Raw genomic sequence first — 25419 nt, 5'->3', positions numbered from 1 at the left:
CTGATTTTGCGGTACATTCCAGCACACCTTAGAAAAAAAATGCAAGATCTTGGTCAATGCCTCAACTGAGTTCCTCGGGCTGAGATAATTATTAGAAACAAATAGAAAGGCTAGAAAACAGGGGAGCGGAAGTTTGCTTAAGGGCTGTCTGGATGCTTCAGATTGATGCTTTCCAATCCAATCCAGGCATATCCAACCTACTGCACCATAATCATATGCTCCATCTCAGCAATGGTCCTAAAGTATATTTACAAGTCATCAAACAAACACAATTGATCCATAGAAGATGTTATACAAGCTATAAAATAGCAGTCATGCTAAGAAAATCAATTTTATGCTGTACTTTGTGAAGCTTGGTACTCAGTATACTTGCAATGTATGTGAAATGTTCCATCCTATCAAGCACTCTTTCTTATCATTAGACACTTCACAAGCTTCATCCCTTCCTTGGCAGCAAAATTCTGATGCTACTCCCTCTTCTGTTCACAGTACTACAGTGCTTATGTTCTGATTCCGTGTTTTCTTGTTACTAATTACCTGGTTGCTTTGCAAGTGCCATGAAGAACTATTTGATGCTTGCCAGTTCTCGAAGTGTTGCTCTCAACCATGGGAATAGGCTGTTTTCCCCATCCAAATGCATAGTTTGTTAACGAACTCCATGACGCGGTCCTTTTACTATCCAGGAACCAAAGGCCTCTTCCTCTTGTATCTCATATATAGGAAAAAGCTAGCTGCATTCCTTGTTCTTCCCTGTCCATGAAAGCTGCAACCATAGTGGCCATTTGTCAACCTGTCAAGGTCGCTTCCTCTCATCCAGACATTGTGCAGTACCATCAAGCCCAGGTAGAAGGTTTACACTTTGCTGACAAGGGTACCCTCAAGGAAATACAGATGCTCTACTCCTGTGGACGTTTCATCTTGTCCTGCATGACATAATGGATCATTTGAGCAGGCACAGTTAATATGCTGAACTGACTCTAGAGTGGTTATTGCTGGAATCTTTTGCCTTCCCCATATCATAGCATTATGAGGAATTCACATGTGACTACCATTAAATAATGTCTGATCAGGTAGCTGGTTCGGGACGGTTATATGTAGGTTTAGTGATGCAGCTTATTGTCGGGTTTGGTATGAGAAGCTTGAGTAGTTGAGTGTCATACGCTTTCAAACGAGACTGAGATTTAAGCATTTCTATGGCATGTGTTGAGGCACAACAGCAAGGAAAAAACATATAAATACTAGTGTGCGCGCCTGGTTTTGTATTATTCAGACATTTTTGGCCCAGACTGTAAAGGAAAATATAAATGTGAAAATAATCAGTCCAATAATTTTTACAATATAGAATGTCTCATGTTCATATAAGATCAGAAAAATAAATAGATCCATACAATTTCGGAATTAAACATACTGTTTAAATGATTTAAAAATAATATAGAAGCATTTAAACAGTTTAGGACAAAACATTAATCAAAACTGTTAAATTTTTATCTCTGTTTTTTAACTTTCTCCTGGTACTCAGCACAAGATATACTGATCCTTTTTGGTTAATAGCTAGTCTATTTGATCTTTATTTTACGATCTCTTCACTTCAGAAAATAACACTATAACCCTTTTTTGTTCGAAAAATAGTCCCATATGACTTAGACTTATAAAGAAAATAAAGCATTCTACTGAAAAAAATGGCAGTATTGCTAGTTGAAGCATATAAGCCAGAGCTGTGAAAAAGTTACCAAGACCTCTTTGCATAAGAGCCATATAAAAATGATTTATCTGCAGCATAGTTCCATGAACATATTTCAAGATAATGGAATCAAAACTGAAAACAACGAAAAAAAATGACCTTCGAGGAAAAGAGTCTAAAATTCAATGATATTATTATTAGTTCTAGGCAGATCCAGACGTGATCAAAGGAAGTTCCTATTTGCCCCCCATATGTCAATTTTTTGTTAGCTAACATTGCACAGCAATTATTCATTATAGTTTGTATTAAATCAAGATCCTGTTCTTGGATAATTAAATGAATAAAGGCTTAGAATCCAAGGTTGACATTGAAAATTTACCTATACATGCTACCAAACTTTATTATTTGGCAGGTGCTGCAGCATCAATGCTCTTGTTCTGCCATCCGGTTTAAGGCCAATACTGCGCATCTTTGTATACAACTTCTTTGCTAATGTGATCTTGCCTCGTAAACAAAATCCGTGAATAAGTGCATTGTAGAGGGATGAATTTGGTTCAACACGCTGTTACATCAAAATAATAATAATAATAATGGTTAAAATATCGATTAACAATTTATGATGCCAAAATAAATGCATATATAATGCTTTTAATCATGCTCTCTTTTATTTTATAAGTGAACAATAGTGACACAGCACAAGGATCATAACCATAACCATTGACCCTGTCCCAGCCAAGGGTTTTAAGTACTGATGCTGGTCGGCAAACTGGTCACCTGCTGGAATCATACATATTGTGCGATGACTGTATAAAAAGAAGAGACTTTACTTTTTATTAAAATATAATAAAAAAATATTTAAGTAGGTGTTTCCCAACCAATGCTGTGTCTTGAACTGGCCTTGCATGATACATGCAAACAGCAAGGCTGGCACTTGAAAAACTGTGGTCCCAACTACTAGGAATTAACTTTATGAATCCTTATTTCCTGATGATTCTACTAAGTGCTATCTCTTCGCTTCAATGCTTGTTAAAATTTTGAATTAGCACTTGTCTCATGATTAGAAATGCCTGGCAGACCGCAGAAAGAGCTCTAACAGAATTAGAGATCACCTACTAGAAAGGGATAAGTAAAACAATTATTAAGCACAAAAAATTTAAAAATAATTTAAGTCCAAAAATTAGATGTGCACATTGCCAAACTATCTAGCTTTAGGAAAGATATCCGCAGACCTCTCAGAGAAGCACCTGAATTAGAAGCTTGAAGGAGAGGACCAAGAAACAATTTATTATAGAATCAAATTCCATGTGAAGCTTTACTGACAAATCTGTTTTTTTGTCTCTATCTGTTTAGAGCTAAATATTTAAAGAACTCTGCAGATCAATGTTTCAAATACCGCTGGAATGGGCAGTAAAAATGGTACTGTACCAGTAAATATGGATACGCAATAATTTAAGTGTCTAACATGTCAAAAAAAAAAAAAATCAAAATTTCAAGTGTGCAGGTAACACTTATAATGGGATTGGATTTGTATTTTGGTTGGATGAAGGACTACAGATTGCACCCTAGAATAACTCCCAGCCTCTTTGTTCAATCACCAATTAGCAGGCTCAAATTGCAGATTACTAACATGGGGATAGCTGGCAGCTTAGTTTTAAATAACCACCGTCTCGTTAGCTCAGGAGGCCTGCTGTCAATATAATCTCCTCCACGAATTTAGAGTACTGTTGCAGATTGTTTGAAATTCAGACAGAAACAGATCCTTCTCTTCCAATTCGACATGTACGACTACCAACAACGGCGAGGTTTTTGCAGCTCTGCTAATGTGATCTGGAGGATGAAGGTCCATTAGAAATCAAGATCTTCATTTGGTTGTTCTCTAAGAATCGGCTCCTTACTAAAGATTATCTAATCAAGAGCAATATATATTTAGTCATCCCCCTATGCATTTTATGTGAGACACAAGTTGACATAGCTATACATTGCTTTTAAAATGTCATTTTGTACAACAGGTGTAGAAGGGCTTGTTCAGTATTTGGGACACCAAGAAGAAGGACCTGGAATTATTTAGTTTATGGGCTAAATGGAGAGAGGATAACATTCGAAGGGACAACCTTGGACTGGGACATGACAATAGCAGAACTGTTTTGGAGCGCTTGGTTAGAATGGAATTCGAGTCTTCACTGCTATCAAGAAGCTTGTAGAGGAGATGAAGAGGAATGTCTGGTCTCTGGTTCCTACTGGTTATCAGAATACACTTTTGTCTGATAGGGATAAAGGCAACCAGTTTCTAAACAGGAATCAGGGCAGGTCTTTTACTTGTTTTTGTAGTCTTATTCTTCTCCCTCTGTTCACTTGTTTCCTGTGGTTAATTTGCTGGACCTGTTTGGTAGTCAGCATATGGTGTGTTTTCTCATTTATTCCCTTAATGAATTTAATGGGTTTCCTGATCTTCTCCCTCAAAAATACAGAGAGGACTTCTAAATATTTGAACATGATTAAATAAATAAATGATGTAATTTGGAAACATGATTGTTAAATCAATTATACTAACCCTAGACTAACAAGTTATAGCTCTGGATCTTTGACTGCTTTCTGTTTTAACTTTTAACATTCCAACCATGTGCTGTTATATCTTTCCATTCATCCCCCATCATTCTATCATATTTTCCTATTAATGTTGGAACTCTATGCGTGCATTGAACAATACGCTTCACATTAATACGATGAAAGACATTATAAAAAGAGCAAAATATCATTTCATCCATGTATACTGATCCAATTCAAGTGTATGATGGTCATCAAAGCCAAATATGAAGGGGAAATTGCAACTTAAAGCATGTCAAATTTCATGCGACATGCCAAGGTGTATCTTTGAACTTAATAATCATGCAGAAAGAAAAAAGATAGCATGGCAAGTGTTGTGACATATTTTAATAAGTTGAGAATGAAATTATCGAGATGGTATGAAAAATAAAATGCATAGTACCTCCAAGATTTCCTCCACTTCTGTCCAAAGAGATCCCCAAATACAAGTTCTTATCAGTGATAGGTATGTGAATGTATCTGGAGCACACTTCCTGTGAATCATATGCTGGTAGACTTGCAGGGCAACTTTTGGCTCCCTAGCAACCTCACAAGCACCAATCGCATGATTATAAGACACAGTGGACATTTGCATTCCACTTCTTTCCATCTGGCATAAAAGCTGTAATGAACGCTCCCATAAACCAAGTCTTTGACAAGACATCAAAGCAGTGTTACATATATGAGCATTTAGCTGAAAGTGCTGTTCTGTTTTAATCCCCTCAAAAAGTTGTAGGGCATCAACATATCTCTTAGACCTGTATAAGGCACAGAGCAATGCACTCCATGTATATGTATCAGGTGTGTGCCCCAAGGACTTCATCATATCATAAATACTAAATACAAGTTCTCCTTCCCCAGCCTTTGCAAGGCAGTTTATCATTGAGTTGAAGGTAATAATATTTGGCTTGATTCCATCGTTCAACATTTTTTGAAGAATGTTGAGAGCCAATGCCCAGTTACCTTCCTTAGTGCAAGAGGCGATTATTGCTTTCATAATATCCTCATTTGGTTCCAGCCCATTCTGAATCATTTCATGGTAAGCATCGACTGCTAGTTCTGTCTGACCACACTGCACAAAAGTGCTGATGAGCAGGTCATAAGTAATTTTTGTCCCTCTAAAAGCATTCTGCCTGAGTTTTCTCCACATTCTCTCTGTCTCAACCCAGTTCTTTGCTTTTCCACATACCGATATCATTGTATTGTAAACAATAGCATCAAACTTTTTCTTTGATATGCCTTCTTCTTCCAATGCATCAAACATTTTCAAGGCAGAATCACAACCTTGAGTGCTGGCAACAGCCTTGAGTATCAAGCTATATGTATGGCCTGTAGCGATTTCTTTCTTTCTTATCATCTCAAAAACTCTCAATGCATCATTAAGTGATCCATTTCTCAAGAGACAGGAGACAAGAGAGTTGCAAGCATGTGCATTCGGTTGAAGGCCAGAGACTTCCATTGATGCATATAATTCCAAGGCACTTCTGACTTTATTAGATCTGCTAAGGCTCAAAATTCTTTTTGATAATGTCTCTTCATCCCTTTCATCTAAATAGTGCAATTTCACTTCAGAAAGAATGTGCTCCCTCTCTGAGCTAGCGGAAGATGGTCTATTTCTCAGTTCAATAATAAGCTCCTCTGGAATAACTGGAGTCACAAAAGGCAGCTGTATGTCTTCATGATTATTAGTGATGAATTGCTTTGCCCGATTCCATGTGGACATGCCGACATCTTTTTCATAAACAAATCCAGCTTTAAAACTCGAAAAAGTTACCAGATTGTCCCTTCTTTTAGGGAAGAGGAGACAATTAATTCCTGACATCTCCAGTGGCTTGGATCCGTTCCATCTACCACATTTGACCATCATAGACGATACCTCCGATTCATCCACTGTAAGGATATCTGGACAAAATCTCTCTTTGCCCAATAGGAAATTCAGTCGATGGTAGCAAAATGGTACCTGGGATCTTTTTCTTTTGAATGAATTTCTTTCTAAAGGAGAGCCATAAGGTGTTATGCAGATTGCAGGGAAACCATGCAGCAACATCATCATGTCTACAAAGTGAAAGAGATAGAACCCAAAAGGATATGTCTATGAAAAGGCACTTTGGAAGAGACTAAACATTTTGCAGCATCTCTGTTCCCAAAGAAAATTATAAATTAAAAAGAGAACTATATCAGCTTCTGCCCTCCAAAACATCAGCTTCTACCCACCAAAAGAGAACTATATCAGCCTCTACAATTTTACAAACGAATGTGACAACAGCTGAAGCACGTCCAATTCTCAATTACGACAAGGATACCAGTTTGAATGGATTCGAGCCTCCTATACCAGACTATTGTGACTTCCAAAAAAACGAAGCAGAAGTTATACCCATCACCAAAACAAACCTTCCATAGCTTCAAATATCGGGAAAGATGTCATCTTGTGGCTAAGATTGGGACCCGTCTCAGCTTCTAACCTCCAAAAAAAACTAATTTTTGTTATAATTATAGAAACGAATTCGTATCAAGTTGGAAACTTTAAGGCCTCTAACATTAAGAATATGGGATTCCTTTATATTCCCCAAAAGATATCAGATTAAAAAAAACAGTTACGAAGCATCAAACACATGGCAGGCTTAGGATAAGACCTGGGTATCATTTGTACTCAAGCAGACGAAAACTTGCAAAAGAGACAGGGCCTACGACACCACTTGAGGGAGCCAATCCAAACTGGTTCTTCCCACAAACTCGGAGAAATTCTCGATTGCCACCCGATAGCAGGCGCTGGTCCCTCCCTCTCTCTCCCTCTCGCTCGGAGAGGAATGGAGGAGGTGAACTATAAATATCTAGTAGAGGACCGGTCTTAATATCCCATTGCATGGACCGGCATAAGGGCGGGTCTGAGTCGGTTGAATCGACTGGACCGGCTAAACCTGGGCCGACTCAACCGAGACGTGGGAATGAGCCCAGCTAGGGATAAGATAATATATAGAAACTATAGGGGTAGTTCTATATACACCCCCCCTATTGCTCAGGACACCCCCCAAAAACCAAAAAGAAAATACCCAAACTAACCTTTAGTGTAATTACCATATTGCCCTTGAAATTTTCTCATACACCCCCCTTCCTCCTCCTCCGTTTCGTTAGAAAAAAAAAAACACCCCTCAAACCCCCCTTAAACCCCTCCTCCCCCGTTCCCCCTTCTCCCTCTCGTCGCCGGCATTCTCCCGATCTCCGACCACCTCGCCGGCTTCTCCCGGAACCACCTCGCCGGCTTCTCCCGAAATTTTTTTTTTTCACGGTTCGTGCTCCGTTCGGCACTGGATCGCCGAACAAAAGGCTTCTGTTCGGCTGAACAGTGCCGAACAGAAGCCTTCTGTTCGGCAACCCTCAACCGAACAGATCTGTTCGGCTGCACAGTGCCGAACAGAAGGCTTCTGTCCGGCACTGTTCAGCCGAACAGAAGCCTTTTGTTCGGCGATCCAGTGCCGAACGGAGCACGAACCGTGAAAAAAAAAATTTCGGGAGAAGCCGGCGAGGTGGTTCCGGGAGAAGCCGGCGAGGTGGTCGGAGATCGGGAGAATGCCGGCGACGAGAGGGAGAAGGGGGAACGGGGGGGTTTTGGGCGTTGGCGAGGTGTTTTGGAGGGGAAGAGCGGGGTGGGGGGGTTTGGGGGGTGTAGAGAGCAATTTAGGTGAGGGGGTGGGGAGGGTGGGGGGTAATTTAGGAATTTTTAATTTTTTAGGGGTGTCCTTAGCAAATGGGGGGGTGTAGAGAGTATTTAATTTTTTTTAAATTTTTGGGGGGTGTCCTGAGCAATAGGGGGGGTGTATATAGAACCACCCAAACTATAGAGTTGTATAGAGTTATATATTTGGGTTTTTTTTTTTTATGAATACCCTCCAAAAAAAAATTAAATTTGCATGAATACCCTCTTCAAATTTTTATTTATTTCTGTACCTATATAAAATATTATTTTTACACAAACATGCCTAATATAACCGTTCTTCTAACACCGTTAATAAAATTATATTTATTTTAATTAACAATAAAATAAAATTTGAAATTACTTTTTTGTTCTTTGTCATGATCGCTTTATAAATTTTTTTTTACACATCTATCTATTGAAAATATTTTAATTATTTTAATTTGAAACTGTTAATTTTATAACAGCATTAAATAGTATGGGTACATATGAAAAAACAAGAATAACAAAATAAGTGTTTTATGTAGATATCGATTTTGGAAGAGTATTTCTGCAAAATTCGATATTTAGGAGGGTATTAATGTAAAAAATCCTATATATTCTGGGCAATCCGATGCCGCGTTTCTGAAAACGTAACCCGGCCCGGCCTAAGTCTAAGCCTGCCCAAAACCGGGTCAGGGCAAAGTTTTCTACGATCCAGGTTACCCATCATCTCAAGTGTTATCTTGTTGGTAATCTAAAAGCACCTTGCTTCCAGATTCGGCTTAAGGGATCCTTGAGGAAGTTGGAGATCTTGCATGGCTCGGCCCTGTAAAGGTTGAAGTAAACTATCATGGGCAATTTCGTTGCAGAGTTCCTAAAATTACCAAGAACCAGTTGATAAATTTAAAATATTGCATATTTTGAATTGCATGACATGAGTTCAAAATCTTTCCTCTCATGAGATTATTTTCGACAGTTCTTTTGGGAGGCTCATTGCATGCATACCCAAACATGCACTTTGGCTCGAGCTTGTCTTGGGTCCCCAATTATTATCTAAGCTTCGAGCCTATGTGTATTGGGTGCAACATGGTTGTGTAGGCTGAATTTGGCTAAATTTGTTCTTCGTCTAATTACTTTGGACTTATGTTTTAGTGAATGTTTAGGCTCTAACCTAACTGGTGTGGATGAAGTTCACGTGTGTAACTTTGGTTCATCCATCTCCCTTGTTCTTCTTGTTTAATTTTCTCAGTGCCCATCTTCCTCTTTCCTTTCCGTCACTAGTTTGAATTTAACTAGTTTCTAATGGCTCCTTTTCCACACTTTTCACTTCTCTTTTTCCTAACTTAATTGAGAGGGTTTTTTGGCATTCTTTGCCCTTCTTTCTCCAGAGTAGGTTGCCACCCAGTGGCAGAGCCATGTTTTAGTTTTCTAGGGAGGAACAGTAAGATTACACTGAACAAACAGAGTCATATCAAGGCAAAATGGCAAGCTAATCATTGTCATGTCCCTCCAAAACATGGTTATACTATACCGTTCGATTCAAACTGGACAGTACAGAACATACCGTACCATACCAGTTTGGTATCGGTACGAATGGCATACCAATAGTATGCCAAAAAAATTTCATACTATACCGTACTATTATGGCACCAGTATAAAATCTGGTACCGAGACGGCAAATCTTGCTCTAAAATAAATATAAATAGGCAAAAAGATGAGATTGTAGGCAAGGCAACGTGATGGGTTCCATGGCGTCGATCAGGGCCAACCTGCCCTCAACCAATAAATATAAGACACTATTCCTCTTTACCTAAATTTGCATAAGTAGACGGCTAAAATAAGTTCTCTGCTATAAGATGTGCTCGGTCACCACTCACCATCCAAGCCATTGTAAACTGAAATACCATTTGACACAACACAATTAGTTTCCAAGGGGCCAGCATTTGAAGCCCATTGCAATTGGTGATGAAACTTCTGAGCACAAGGGGGAGAGGTACCGGGATCACTACATCTGTCGTTGAAGGGGTAGACTGATTCTATTTTGCTGCTGCCTTCCTTGGTTCCCAGTAGCATATGCTCCCCAAACCAGTGAGTTGTATCAGTGTAGTAGTAGAAGGGCTATCACTCGTCAGGCAACTCAATCCTGCTGATTTCGCCTTTCCGAGATTACTGGCAGAAATAATGAAGTTTCGACAATTGAACCTGCACGGCAGGGTAGAGCTTGGACGTAAAAGAAGTGCATACCTGCTTTGTAGCAGGAACTTTTTTAAACCCTCGAGAAGACAATATTGTAGACGTAATTATGTAGGCAGTGCTGAAAATGCAGTATATTTTCGTAGGACAGAGTATTTCTCTCCTCAGCTCTGAAATAGAACCAAAAAGTATTTCCTTTTTCTACATCAATTAGCTGCACATTAATTTTATTTGTTTTGTTTTCTACTCGGGCACTGCAATGATCTGCTAACTCAAACAAAGAACATTAATTTCCGTAAACAAGTTGGCTGCAACAAAAGGCATGGGAACAATGAAGCTATATAGCATTCGCAAAGTACTTTTATTCAGATGCATTTGAACAAGAATATGTCATACCTTTAAAATCCAAAAATGAAAATGTAAAATACTTGTCGTAAATCCAACATTTTCAGAATGGACAAGGCGTGATCACAATCACAACCATACAGGACAGCATAAATATTACAAAACACCGATGTATGCCGGCTGTCGAAGGTGCCAAGAAGGCAATTAGCGAAGCATTTTGCTTCATCTGCTGGCGGAGCACTCATGTTCCTGGCCGTCAGGGGTATTGCTTTCCTTTCTAGAATATGCACTGCCAGGGACCTTAATAAACAGAGGCGACCCTTCAACAGGCTCCACCCCAACCTCTTTTCTTCCACTCCCCTAGAAAGATCATAAATTAGAAGGCAACGGATTATGGTGCCAATCAAATAATTCCAGCAGTAGTTATAAACTACATGAAGAGTTTGACATGAAACTCAAATAAGAATTAAGACAAAACTAAGGAGCTCAATCCAAAGACGAATTAAATTACCATATATGACGGGGACAAAGATATATACATTGGCAAAGCTAATATCATATTCTCAATTTAGCAATAGCAGGAATCATGGCTTAATGCAGTCCGACCTAAATCAGTAGCCTAGTTCTTCACAACAAAAATAAAGTGGTGATGCATGATACTGGCATTTGACATTCAATTTAGTTCAGCATGATATTCTACAAAATGTACTGCCAAATGGTCTTAATAATATAATCAGTAACATATTATGCAATTATTGCATATGAAACACTGCACAAGCAAAAATGAAATTAGCAGACTGATAGTGTAGGTACCAAAAAATAAAAGAGAGTGTATAAAAAACGTAGCTATATAAAACTGGCTGAAGATTAGTTTCCAAGTGAAATGCCCTCGAGCGACATTCTACAGTAGTGTCATTTTCCAACGTTTAATTGATTAACCACAATCTAATCCAGCATAGCCACCACTACACCCCCACTTCTTTTTGTGTGCGCTCCAAGGACCCTAGACCAACTCTAAGGCTAGGGCAACTATAAAATCAAACCTAAGAAGATATTAAATCTAACAGGTTTAGTTGGCAACCAAACATAACAAAATATATGCACAACAAACTAACAAAATGAAAATAAGAAGTAAATTAGCTTTGCCTTCGATTTTCCAGAATGCAGGGCAGTTTCTTTGTCCCTTGAAACAATATTATGGTGCCAAAACAGTGATAAAACGAGTAATAAAAGTCCTTCTAATGCTCAAAACTCAACCATCAAGATTCAATACTAACATCACTAGAGTTGGCTGGTTTGATATTGCTTCCATTTTCAAGCTCCTTCATGGCAATCTTGAGCTGTTTTTTCGCCCTCATCCTCATTAAGCATCGCTCAGCCCGTTGAGCCTTGGTGACCTCAGAATGACAGGCCACACATAGGGTCCTCATATTCTCCAATGTACACTCCCCTGCCAATGTTTTGACTTCAATTTTGACTTCTGAAACTACAATACCAACCAGATGTATAACATGGAGTCTGGACCTTGTCTTTATAAAATATCATACCTCCTCCATTATAGACTGGTACTATATGATCTGCATGCCACGCATTTCCTTCAATTGGTTCATGAACGAGTTTATCAAGCCTGCAACATTTCAAGGACTAACGTCATCTCTCAAGTTAAAGAACTTTATTGAGCAGTTCTTAAATATTATTAACAAGAAATTTCATATGAATATGCTTGGGGTACTCTGTTCATTTTAAACTCTTGCCACAATTCACTCTCCCTGTCAAGTTCTCATCTTGCGATAAAATTTCATGGACACTATACTTACTGCTATGTGCTACTCCTTTTGTAGCACAAGCTAGCAGAAGAAATGGAAAAACAACACAAGGTAATTCCATTATAGAGCATGGAAAGAATTTCTCCTTGTGTGTATGTCTCTTTTGTGTGAACTGACCCACTTATGTTAGCCCACTGAAAAAAAAAATGTTTGTTAGAGTGAAAAAATGTTATTAAAAATTGAAGGAAAAATGATAGCATTTCTAACAGAACTAGCACTCCCATGTTTAAGAAACTCCTTTGTGCAGACCTGCTAACATAGTAATATTGTTTTACAATGTTTCAGCGTTCTCCAGTGTTATTCAGTAAAGCTACTGCACAATGCTGGTGGTTGATCCTTCAATACTTTATTCTAATTTCATGTCTCAAATATACATCAAATACCAGGTATATTTCAATTAGCATGGTTACATGTCAAAAACCAAGCATTTTAAAACTAGATAAATTTAAACCAAAACAAAGACCCACCTTTTTTTCCTTTTTCTTTATACAGTTAGTTATGTCTTTCTTTATACATTTGTCAGGCAATGTTTTATTTGGGAGATATTAGAAATTCATTTTGATGGAACAACTACTTTATGCACTCGTTTCCAAGCAGAGAAAGAATGAAAAAAGCAGTATAATTATTCAAACAGCAGGTGTAACATATCTAACAGAAAGACAAATAAAGAGAGATAAAGAGTCACTCATATATGATAAACAGTTAGTCCAATCAATTGTCTGTAATAAACCAGTCATGCCTTACCAAAGAAGAAAATATACCAAGTCATGACTATGCATGATTCCTAATTTACCATTACGTTCACAATTTGCTAACTATACAAGATTGATCATTTTAACCGAAAAATGTACTCATGAATTAAGCTAAAAGACTGTAGAGATGAACAGTACACAATCTGCAAACAGAATTAACAATAAGACAAACATACAGGCATGGAAAATACTCACAGCTTCTTCTTACTGGCCAAGTTTGGAGCAACCTTCTCAATGTACTTTTGCCGATTTTTAATAGACAAATGTCTTATACATTCTACAAGCTTGTGACAGTCGAGCTTGCACTGAGCACATACACCGTGTTCTATTTGGAAGAGTGCCTGACATTAAACCTCCGTATCAGACAAAGTTCATCATAAGTAATTTTGAGAAAATCTCAAGCATAATCCAAAATAGATATGGCATAAAGCAAAATGTATTTTTAGAAATGCCAGATTTACAGTGAGTTTTTTGTGTTGACCAGAATATGTGCACATACCTCGCGAAGGGCTCTTTGACTGGTTCTCACTCGGTATTCTTGAAAGCAGCTCAAATTACAGAACAGATCCTCGAAATATTCAGGAGCCTTCGCAAGCTTTCCACTGCATGGAAATAGTTCATTAGTAGTCAAATAATAAAGCATCAATCGAGCTTAAACCCCATAATGAATCTGAACCTACTTGCAAGGTTTTTGGCAAAATTTACACAGAGGTATATCTCCAACCATCCAGGCCTGAGTATACTCTCTCTCCTTTGCGGTGCCACCATGCAGAGCAACCTTCTTCCAAACAGCATGTTCTGGTAGGGGACGGCTAATATCACTTAGAGGGGTAACACGTCTCTTACTCCCACCTTTCAGCAATCCCTGAAAGAAAATATTCCACTAATATCTAAGCCATGTTATCAGATAAATTGGTACCAATGATATTACATGAGTGGGAGAAATCCAAAAGTGGCAATGTGGAATTATGTGTTATCCACAAGCATGACTCAATAAAAAGCTAAGGCTAAATTTTTTAATGGCAAACAGAGAAATCAGATCATAATGAAGAATACATAGTCCAACTCCACTAGAAAAGAACTCTCATTTGCAGAAATAGATACTTCCTACGACAGCAAATTTGAGAAAATAAATTATGAATAATGTAAAACTCAAGTCTATCCAAATTGTCCCTGACAATAGGGTGCGCCATGCATTTTTACTCAAGATGAACAAAATCCTGAAAATAATTTAATTATTTTAGTACTTTTCTTAGTCAGAGCATCTTGCACATCCCTTCCCATAACTTCTTAAATCATGATATACATGAATATGAAACTGCAGCTTTTTCTCTTTACATTCAGAAAAAAAGAATGCAAACTTATTCCGAGGCTATAGTAGCTACTCTATTTGTTTGGTGCAATGTACCAACTTATTCACAAATAATGACTAATCAGATATGCATGTTAACATTTTTTTATTTTTAATAAACTAATTTTATCAACATAAGAGCACAACATTCATGCTTCAGATATATGATTAGAAGTTACATACGCTGCATCCGTGGTTGACACTCTCCTTTAAATAGCAAAGCTCAAGGCTCAGAGGAAGTTGTAATGGTCTGCCATGGAGCTTCTTCCGCTCAATCGGTCTTAAATCATTCCACTCTCCAATGAATGTCTTGAAGACATTGTAATATGCAGGATTTTCCTTCAGGAATTGTGTAGTTGTTTCCTTATCTATATCACCAGTTGAAAATGCCATTGACTCAAGTTCCTCCGCCCGGAAATTCTCAAACAATGGTCTAGGCCTGGAATCCTTTCCTTGAACGCAAATATACAAGTGAACCCGCCCTGTATATTGGCTCACCTAAAGAAGAGCCCCCCAACACCAACCCCGCACCCCCCCCCCCCCCCCACAAAAAAAAAAAAAAGAAAAAGGAAACAACATCAGAGGATGTAGTACTATAATAGATCAACTGACCTGTGGTTGAGGAAAAACATGGACGAGTAGACAAGCAAATTGAAGGGCTTCAACAATTCAGTAATCTGATGTAACAGGATATGAAATGCTTAACATGCACATCTCCAATAAGCAAGAAAACTGTAATGACTTGAGACTTTTGTTAGGAGACTGGCTAGCTTTGAAAAATACAGTTACTGGAACAAAAAAATAGATTGAGAACCATCACATTTGCCTCAAGAAGCTAAAACATCTGAATAGGTGAATCAAAAACTAAGCCAAAATTATAGTGTCCAAAGAGAAATTTTCAGAAATATGTTGTTTACACTGGAACATATGCCAACAAGAGACTTACCTATAATATCTACAATTTATACCCATATAACAAATTTGAAAGTACTGATAGGCAATGTTTTAAAAGATTGAATATGGCAGACGGGTGGCCGGCAGCCAGGAGGCTGCCTAGCACCGAGGTGCTAGGTAGGACTTCAAGCAGGTGCCTGAAGGTCAAGGCAGAGCACATATGAAAATATAAATAGTAAATATAAAAAGACATACAAAAAGATGGTTATAATCCAATAAATGAAGCATGACTTGCCGAGATATAGTAAGTCAATGGGAAGTAACAACTTGACAACATCCTCTATGCTTGAAGATGATGCAAAATTTTAAGATGAGTTCCAAGGCTACCACACCTAAGCTGACTGTCTTGGCAGCAAGGATGGATGCATATTCAACCTTCCATCCAAGGCCTCATAAAACACGTCACTAATCATCTCATAAACAGTAAATAAATACACCATAAACATGGTAAGACCAATAGGAAAGTCCATACCACTACCAGGGCTACAAATGCACTAAGCTGTTCATGTACATCCTGGACTCAGCTCAATAATAGTCTGGACTGAGCTTATGTGATTAAGAAAAAAGTGAAGCTTAAGCCTCATTTACACAGGGACTCATGGAGTCATAGACAAGCCAAGTTTGAATGCTCTGGGCTCACAAAAATAAATAGAAGCTTGGGCTCAGATCCACTCGTTCAAGAAAAGTCAATTTGGAAAAACCCAAGCTTGAACTTATTTTTGCTGAAGGGCATGTTTGAAGTTGCTTCTGCTTTAGAGAAAGCGAAGGAGAAGCTCGAAGGAAGGTTATCTAGCTTTCCTAAAAGCACTTTTTGACCTTTTTCTTCTTGTAGTACTTTTTAGATGATACTGCCAAACAGTCATATTTTTTTAGAAAAAGCTTTCTTCACTTGAAGTCACAAAAGCACTTCTTTAAGCAATACCAAACATGCCTAGGTGCTTAGAAGGCCTAGCCTGCCTAGGTAGTGCTTGACTAGGAACTCTTCCAACAAAGGATGTACAAACTCCCTTTTTTGTTTGCATTGTTCTTACTTTGTTTTCACTAGTTTGACTGAAATAAACTTATTTTACATAAATTAGATGTGAAAATAACATAATCTAAGCCTCTAAGGTATATTTCAATTTGCTCATTTTTCCCTATCTTTCCCCAAGTCCCAAGCAGATGTCTCCCTCATCTCTCTATGCTAGGGCAACTGAGCAGCCCCCCACCAACTATTGATTAATTATCCACTTACGCATCACCCAATAGAGATTCTCGTGGAGCACAGCAGCCGTCCAATAGGCTGTCAAGAATTGTCGACTACCCAAAGGCCTCTTAAAGTTTTTCTTTCAATTATTTCCCAAACTTACTCTTTTCCTTTCTTTTTCCTCTTCTCATATTACTCTTCTTACTCTTTCCATTCTCACTTGAAAGATCCTTTTTCTCCTCTTCGTCCTCTGTTCTTTTCCTCCGTATTTTGTCTATTTTCCTTTTTTAACTTCTACTTCCCTCCTTGTTGCAATCCTTTTACTTTTGAATGTAAATGCGGTATTCCAGCTATAACTTATGAGCTTTAGATTTTTTAAAGCCTTGTCAAATATATATATTTCAAATTAACTTTAACAATTTGATTTTGTTATCGCATACCATTCCTATATTGGACTTAGTCGATTAACATGAAAAGAAATCATGCCGCCATTTGTAAAAATCCAAATTCACCATTATAGCATAATAGGAGGTTAGATTTTGTGTACAAAGGTTACAGGAGGTTAACTTGTTAGTCACAAGGCAGTCCACCTTGGCGCCAAGGCAGTTAGGGTTCCCTATTTACTAGGGACCCCCTACCCACATTGACAGCCTTGGAGCTAAACTCAAACTTGACTCAAGCTTGAATATCACTGTTATATAAAAAGACAGGCCTGAGCAGCCCAAAGCTCATCTCTTTTGCAACCAAGCCACTAAGATATAATTCAAGCTGAATTTCAGAGGTCAAGGTGGGTAGACTCAACTTTCTAATGAAAGAGCTTGTGATGTTAGACATTAACCATATTACAGTTATCACCAACCTCCGGTCCTATTAAAAGTGAGGAATTAATTTTTTGCCTTCTTAGAAGCAAGAACTAAAATTAAACACTCATGTTATGTTCAAAGAGAAGATTGAAAAGTATAACTTGCTTTCAAACAACCTCTTAGATTTCTTACTCCAAATGCCCCACAATACTGCTTGCTTAAAAGGACCATGTCTTCTTCCTAAATCTTTATACTTTATAAATGGTGTTCTAACCAAGGTCCACCGTACCGGGTCCGGTAGGCGTACCGGTTGCCTACCGGACCGGTACGGGCCGGTTCGTACCGTGCTCCGGGCGGTACGAACCGGGAAGCTCTTCCCCGCCGGAACCGGGGAAGAAGAAGAGAACCAGAGGGAGCGCGGGGAAGAGAGGGAGCGAGCCCACCTTCGGCCGCCATCGGAGAGCCGCGGAGGGGCGTCGGAGGCCGGTGGGGGGCGGCGGAGGCCGGCGGGGGGCGGGGGAGCCCGCGGGGGCGCTGCGGAGGCCGCGTTCACTTAAAAATCCCCAAATTAAAAAACGCGGCCGCGTCCCCTGTTTCTTTCGAAACAGTGACGCGGCCGCGGCCGCGGCCTCCGCAGCGCCCCTGCGGGCTCCCCCGCCCCCCGCCGGCCTCCGCCGCCCCCCACCGGCCTCCGACGCCCCTCCGCGGCTGTCCGATGGCGGCCGAAGGTGGGCTCCCTCCCTCTCTTCCCCGCGCTCCCTCTTTTTCTCCTCGTCTTCTTCGTCTCCGGCAAGAAACCAGCCTGTACCGGTTTCCACGGCTCCGCCGTACCGGTAGCTGGCCGGACCGGTTTGTACCGGCCCGTACCGGCCGGTACGGGCCGGTTCGGCATACGCTGGTTCTAACTAAGTAAAATATATCTCCATATTCTATTCATTCCTTCATAAAGCTCGCTGCAGGATCACCAACTGCATTTGCAGATGACATTTCAAGTCGAGTTATAATGAAACCAGATAGCAAGTGTCTCGCTCCCACTTGCAAGTAATTCTCTAAAAAGATGCAAATTTCTTCAACAATACTTGATAAGAAAGTCTAAAAATTTAGACAGCTTAAAGAACTGCAAACTTTTCCTTGCATCCACCCCCACCACCATTCCTTCAGTCATCTTCACCTTGAGACGTGAAGCATGCTATGATCAGAGCCTAACAGGCTCATTCTTTGTATTTAAGCCTCAAAAGAAGTTAAACTTAATAAAACTGTCTATAGTGACCAAGAACTTGAGAGTTGGATCACTTATTTCTCTGCCAATACTGATAGAACGTCCATTCTGCATATGTGTAGATTAACAAGTTAACCTCCTGTAACCTTTGTACACAAAATCTAACAACTGTAAAATGGGACAAAGTGATAAACACATACTGGAATGCTAGAATGTGTTACTTATACCCAATAAAGATCTGAGACATATATGTTCCTGTACTTTGGCAATACAAACAGCATTAGGCTTCCATAGAACCTAATATTAACTGCTATTCAGGAACTTTAGATTATCAATGATATTAACATGATTGAAAATTACCAGGACGTTCCATCATGTAGTAGAAAGGTACACCTAGAAGAAAAACTAGGAAAATAAAAAGTAAATCCATATAAAATAAAAATGCTAGCAATTCAAAAGTATTCATGCTTTCACAAAAGGATTTACCTCAAAGCGGAGTGACTCTGTTTGGGTATGATTATTTGCATCAGCCTCTATAGATACATGAGAATCACCATCAATATCATTTTGCAATCCAGCATGCATTTTGTCAGCCTGCATTATTCAAATTAACGTAGCCTTAGATGACGCATTACATCTTGTGATTGTGCAGCACCAAGTACAATAAAGATAACAGCAACAGACTACATTTGAAATTCAATTTTTTTGGTCAAAAAAACCACCTTTGGGGTTGTATTATCTGATGAATTGAGTTCTGGAGTGCCTTTGTCAAGTTTGCAACTAACAGTGCCATACTGTCCACCTTCTGTAATTTCTGAGCTATTGCCTTCTAAATTTTCAAATATTCTAGGGTGCATCTCAATATCTGAATCTTGACTGTTCTCAGCCTATCAGTGCAATTTTGGCAATTAAAAAACAAAATGGAATTAAGTAATTAAACAAACTCAGATCATCAGAATTTTGTATAACATATCAAGACACAATGTTAAAGTTTTCTTGGTCAGAGGCAGCAGAGGAAAGAAACAAAGTTCGACCTCAAATTGGAGAGGAAATGTTCCAATACAGGACTTGTTATCTGCTTCTATGTGCTCCACAGTACTATCACATTCTTTGAATCTGCAGTTGTATGTACTGATGGCTAGCATTGTCTGATCAACTGTACAAATTTCAGAATGTGTCAGATTTACTTGTAAAAAAATATAACATCTAAATTGCCTTATAAAAAGGTTTTATCAATCATATTGATGAATTTCTAAAAGATTATACCTGAATTTATTTTTGTCAAGTCATCAGTAGGAATGCTTTCTGGATTCACAATATTAGAATCATTGCCACTGTATTCTAGGTGGAAAATTCTGTCAACCTGGCAATTTCAAAATTGCAGAAATGAAGGGCTTACAAAAAAAAATACATTTAGTAGAAATAATGAAGACATCAAAAAAGTCACATGAACGAACTCAATGTTTAAAAAAGAATTCTGTGTTCTATAAGACGTGAAAGAATTGGAGATTTCACCAGCTTGGCAAGACTCAAACTTTAACACTTTAAAGAAACCATGGCAAGAAAACACAAATCATATGTCACCTCTATCTCTTTAATGGCATCCTTCTTTCCATTCATCATGGATGAAACACGAAAAAGACTCTTGTTTAGGTGCAGCCAATGTGATTCATCTGATGTATACTGTCACACATTGTACCTTCATTAACAACGCAACAAACCAAATCTAACCATTTGGATCAACTTGTTGAAGAGTAAAATACCTTTGCACAAAAGATGTATATGTTGACTGCATTGATTTGTCCTCTCCTATGAGCTCTATCTTCAGCCTGCAATGGGTTACAAACACATACATACAAAAAGAAACTTAAATGTAATGAAATCAAAAGAATAGATCTAGCGAAATAGCTTAGGATTATAATCCTATGGGAAGTTTTAAAATGATCTAATGAAAAAGTTATATAGATGGAACATACTGAAGCCATCAACAGAATTAAACCAATGGCAGTTGTAGATAATCCTTTTCCTTCAGGGCATAACAACTATAAAGATACCCCCAGAAGGCACTAATGCGAGGCAATTTGGCATGTATACTACTTAGCACATGTGATGCATGACTGGTTCTGATGAAAGAAACATTTCATGGATGGCTGATGTTATCAACAGCCAAAATCTGGAATTCAATTTTTTTCCATGAGGATTTTTCCTTTTTTAGTTATATAGATTGATAGATATACTCCTGTTGTTGGTTGATGTAATTCTCTCGATCTTCTTTCTCAACTATAATAAATATTGTCTAAAAGGAGTTCTTTACTAAAACAGATGTACTCATAGGAGGTGAACTTCATGCTAAAATCCAACCATGCTGAGGCAATAACATTACATACTGTAGAGATAAGAGCATTTGATATAAGTCATGAAACAAGGTCCGCCGTACCGGTACCGGACGGCGTACCGGTGGCCGGCCGGACCGGTACGGTACCGGTCCGGTCCGTACCGGCCGGTACCGGTGGTTTCAAAAACCACAGCGCGCGGCGCTGTGGTTCTAAAAAAAAAAAAAAAAATCGTACCGGTGCGAACCGGCCGGTTCGCACCGGTACGAGGCCCGTACCGGCCGGTTCGGATAAAAAACCGGAAAATACCGGTTTTTTATCCGTTCCGGTACCGGTCTAGGACCGGACCGGTACGTACCGGTACGTACCGGCCCGTACCGGCCGGTACGGGCCGGTACGGCATTCCATGTCATGAAACATGTACAATATGAAGTTCAATGTGTAGAAAGTCAAAAACGGTGTGGAATATCCTAAAAGTTTTAAAGCATTTTTTCCTTTGTTGCATGAAGTATGAACATAATATGATGCAATTGCTGCCAACTGGGTAAGGCATCAAAACCTGGCAAAGAGAGTGACAAGTCTACATGAGTCAAAAACTAATTTCTTGAATCCTCGTGAATTGATCAGAAAGTTGGCAGGTCAACTCAATTCTCAAAATTCTCTAAGTTTGTTAAATCAGAACAGATTTGACCAGCTTTTTCAAAGCTAAAATCCCCCCCCCCCTCTCTCGCATACACACAATTTCAGATCTTCTATTTTAACGACCAATCCAAAAGTTTCCATGAAAGGATTCTCAGTTCAGCATTTATTTTTGTATATAAATTTTATCAAAGTCACTGACACTAGATTGCCACACATAATGTTCTAATTAACAATATTAGGCTATCAAGTTGCAGAACTAAATGAATCAGGACAGACAACAAATGATATTTTCAGCATCAAATTATTCATACAATAACAGCTAAGTAAACCAAAAGAATCAACCTGAACCATTTCTGATGCAGACTTAGGCAGCTCTAAAAAAATAACATTTTGAGCAGATGAAAAGTCTAGCCCAACACCCCCAGCAGTTATCCCAATGATTGCAATCTTAACCTGATATGGACATGGAAAGCATGGTGACAAGTTAGACAATTAACAAGACATCATATAGAGGCTAATATAGTGGAAACAAAAAGTGTGGGATTGAGAATTTGCATCCATCAATCTTAAGGTAAACTATAAATTTACTTACAAAAGATGTTCTATAACACAACCAGAAGTGAAAGGTTTCATCTTGCTCATGCAACTACAATTAAAAGAACAAAAAGAAGACCAAAATATACACCTCGGTTGACAGACGAAAAGCTTCAACAGCTTCTTGCCTGTCTCTAGCCAGTGTTCTGCCATCAATACGGACCAATTTGATTCCTTTCTCAACAATAAACTCCTACAAGAGTCAAATAAATAAAACTAATAAAGCAATCAATTGAATTAAATAAGTTCTTTTTGAACAAAAAGATTACAGCTCAAATTGGGGGAAGAAAGCATATAAGTTAACTTTCAATGGCTGTTGTGTAAAATTAGGATGTGCTTCATCCAATCCTTCATCCAAGATTTGACCCATATAAATAAGGGTTTGAATAGAAAACAACTTGATATTTAGAAGTCCCCTTGAAAGGATTTAGTAAATCTTGCAACCAGCTGTCAGCATGACATCATATTCCTGGCCAGGACAAATTTAGTCAAGAGAGGAGCATCCCATGAAATCTATATGGTCAAGTGGTGCATAGGAAGGTCTATTGTATTGGATGCAGTCTATATTTTAAAATTGTCACCATGGCCACCTGGCTGTCCACCTTGACAGGCCATTCTACGGTTGCCCAGACACGTGCTTTAATGTTTTGTTTCAAGTTTGAATATGGAGGATGAGATCAATCTATGAATATTAAATATCACCAAGCTTGTACTCCCACTGAATCACTACTATTTGATAATGTTATGACATTATGTTATATTCTTTTAAGTATAGCTTTTTTGCACTTTTCTCATATTTATTATTATGTGAATTATTATTTACAGGCCACCTTGACCTGTAGGTGCCCACCAACTATTTTAGGTGCTTGGAGGCCTCATGGACACCAACTTACATTGTTCTAAAATGTTGATCACAGTTTAAGCTCATGAAACCAAGGAGCAACCCTCCAAAATTCCCCTAGACTTGCAAAGAGTCAAGAAAAAAGGAGTACGATGATAACTTTTGATATACAAGCTATGTTCATCTCGAAGGCACAAATAAGTCAAAATTCTAAACAAAATGCAATCCGCCTAAATCAAGATATCTTACCATATAGAACATGCTTCATGGAATTCTTCTCACCAACTAATTAGGTGCATAAATGGGAATGAAAGAATATTTTGACTCAGATAAGGTCAAACTCTAAGAATGTGAACTTTAACTAACTACAATGCATCTTTTAATCAACAACTTTCCAAAATGAATTGATCAAAAAGTAGAGAAATGATTTTTATCCTTGAGATAACTTTGCTTTCAAGATACTAGTCATGGATTCTGGATTGTAGACCACAGATTATAGGTTATAAGAAACACAATGCCATGAAGACTGCGTTATTTTTTATGATTATTTGTCCATACAAAGTAGGTCCATACTAGATGGTTAAAACTGATATATCAAAGAGCAATAAAAGATTCGCATGAACATCTATTACTGATAAAAAAAGAATCGAAGGATCTGGTTTAAATACTTATTCATAATCTTAATCTCACAGTATTTGGTTCTCTTGCATGCACCACTCGACCAACAATGTCTAAATCTAGTAAGTTTGTCTATCAAATATCTAGTCTATAAACAAACTAAATATTGCATTTCCAGTCTGTCGATGACTTCCTAAGCTAACTGGCTATTGACGTTTCTTCAACCTAGACACCAGTCAAGCAGTGTCAGTGCAATATACATAGCCCCTGATTAAAAACATGGAACAAGTAGTAGTAGTCTTAACCACTCATCATTAAACTCTTCAGAAGGTACACCAAAAGATATAGGGTTAGAGAGAATGCACAAACCCTACATGTATATAACATTTCATAAATTCATCCTCTCATGGTAAATCAGGTTACATGCAGCCCATGGATGAAAAAATACACCTCAAAGAGACGTTTATGGCAGTCACTGGAAAAGGAAAATCCTAGTCATTGAGTCAAACACTAGTAAGAAGTTAAATATGCCAAGACCTGAAAATGATAAATTTGCAACTGGCAAGAGTTATAACTTTCAATTTCTGTTTTTCCAAAATTAGTGTATTAACTTGATAACAAAGTAAAATTAATTATCTATTTGAATTTAAATACCTTATCATTAATTAAATACACTTCACATGATATAGCCATTAATTAATCAAGAACCTTTAAATTGTGGAACATGAAGTCAATGTCATATAGTTCATCCCATTATGACAAAAAACTTGATCCTCTGAATGGTTACAAGTAAAACAAAAAGCAGTATAAGTTTCTCATCATCATTCACCACAGGCGAAAATATAGATCTAATTATAATATTTATACAGGTTTCACCTTTCAAACTAAGATCAAAAGAAGTGGAAAAAATGTTGCACTGAAAGCAAGTTATCTTTGTACCAAAAAAAAGCAAGTTATCCTATTTTCCCTCTCTTTGGGATACCTGAGACAAGCATCGCCATCTAGATCCGAGATTTACAAACAACTATCTGTGCTAGGGACATGCATAAATTGCGATCTGAGATGTTAAAACCTGGGTCAACAGTAACCCAAAATACAAGTCAAGGGGCATTCACATAAATAAGATGACTCTAAACATATGCCAGCAGTTGGAAGCCAGATTTCCTTTAAAAAGAAGGCATCAGAAAAGGTGTAAAAAGGTCCTTGTATCTGCAAGAATTTTATACAAGGTTTTAAATACCAATACCATGTTTCCATCGGAATGGTATGGTATTGTTACGCCACTCGTACAGACACCACATGCATACTAAAATTGACAGTATTAAAAAAAATGAAAAACCATTAGTATCGACCAATACGGTTAGCACGGTATTGTCAGTAGACACAAATATAGCCTGGTACATCTGGTACATACTAGTAGTAGCATGGTTTCGCTGTTTCAGCGCCCATACTGTACCAATTTCATGTTAGAACTGTATGATATTGACGATATCGATTGTCTTGGCGGCTTTTGAATCCATAATATCATATTTATACTTCACTCTTTTAATGGATTTCAAATACCAAACTGAAAATCCACATTTCCTTTAATGGATTTTAAAAACCAGAATGAAAATCCATAACCATTATAAAATAAAAACTTAATGTGCATGTCCATGCATTGCCATAAAGATCACATAAATTTGTAGATGTAAATCAAGCTCATGAAGTGGAAGTAAGTTCCCTTGAGAATTTTTCCTGTCGCAACCATTCAGCAAATCAACAAATTCAGATAATTATCAACAATGTGGTTACGACAACAAGTTAACGACATGACCAACACCTG

General features: G+C 38.2%; 2 protein-coding genes across 2 annotated transcripts in view; both read right to left on the bottom strand.

Annotated features, from left to right (window-relative positions):
• Positions 1-189: 189 nt before the first annotated feature.
• Positions 190-7080, bottom strand: LOC103709263 (pentatricopeptide repeat-containing protein At3g29290). The gene is made up of 3 exons (XM_008794531.3): positions 4668-7080; positions 2061-2243; positions 190-923 (listed from the first exon to the last, which is right to left on the bottom strand). Exons 1-2 carry the CDS (start codon positions 6315-6317, stop codon positions 2070-2072), a joined length of 1824 nt encoding a protein of 607 aa, XP_008792753.2. The 5' UTR covers positions 6318-7080; the 3' UTR covers positions 190-923; positions 2061-2069.
• A 3375-nt stretch (positions 7081-10455) lies between these two features.
• Positions 10456-25419, bottom strand: part of LOC103709264 (DNA annealing helicase and endonuclease ZRANB3) — a 35660-nt gene continuing 20696 nt past the window's right edge. The window contains exons 11-25 of the mRNA XM_008794532.4: positions 22227-22328; positions 21884-21994; positions 20330-20395; positions 20151-20249; positions 19833-19929; positions 19601-19722; positions 19289-19453; positions 19053-19160; positions 14588-14902; positions 13734-13918; positions 13553-13655; positions 13249-13394; positions 12023-12102; positions 11753-11925; positions 10456-10835 (exon numbers count right to left, since the gene is read on the bottom strand). Coding sequence (XP_008792754.2) covers positions 10698-10835; positions 11753-11925; positions 12023-12102; positions 13249-13394; positions 13553-13655; positions 13734-13918; positions 14588-14902; positions 19053-19160; positions 19289-19453; positions 19601-19722; positions 19833-19929; positions 20151-20249; positions 20330-20395; positions 21884-21994; positions 22227-22328 — 2010 coding nt within the window. The 3' untranslated portion in view covers positions 10456-10697. The remainder of the gene's footprint in view (positions 10836-11752; positions 11926-12022; positions 12103-13248; positions 13395-13552; positions 13656-13733; positions 13919-14587; positions 14903-19052; positions 19161-19288; positions 19454-19600; positions 19723-19832; positions 19930-20150; positions 20250-20329; positions 20396-21883; positions 21995-22226; positions 22329-25419) is intronic.

The sequence above is a fragment of the Phoenix dactylifera genome, chromosome 6, assembly GCF_009389715.1.
Source record: "Phoenix dactylifera cultivar Barhee BC4 chromosome 6, palm_55x_up_171113_PBpolish2nd_filt_p, whole genome shotgun sequence".
In the NCBI taxonomy this organism is placed as follows: Eukaryota; Viridiplantae; Streptophyta; class Magnoliopsida; order Arecales; family Arecaceae; genus Phoenix; species Phoenix dactylifera.
Note: the sequence above shows the minus strand (reverse complement) of the source record. Positions and strands in the feature narration are given on the sequence as shown.

What these genes read in the sequence shown, in the direction of transcription:
- LOC103709263 (XM_008794531.3), bottom strand. Translation starts at nt 6,317, where the DNA reads ATGATGATGTTGCTGCATGGTTTCCCTGCAATCTGCATAACACCTTAT. An exon ending in AAGTGGAGGAAATCTTGGAG is followed by an intron (nt 2,244 to 4,667) that starts GTACTATGCATT and finishes TTGATGTAACAG; the next exon opens with CGTGTTGAACCAAATTCATC.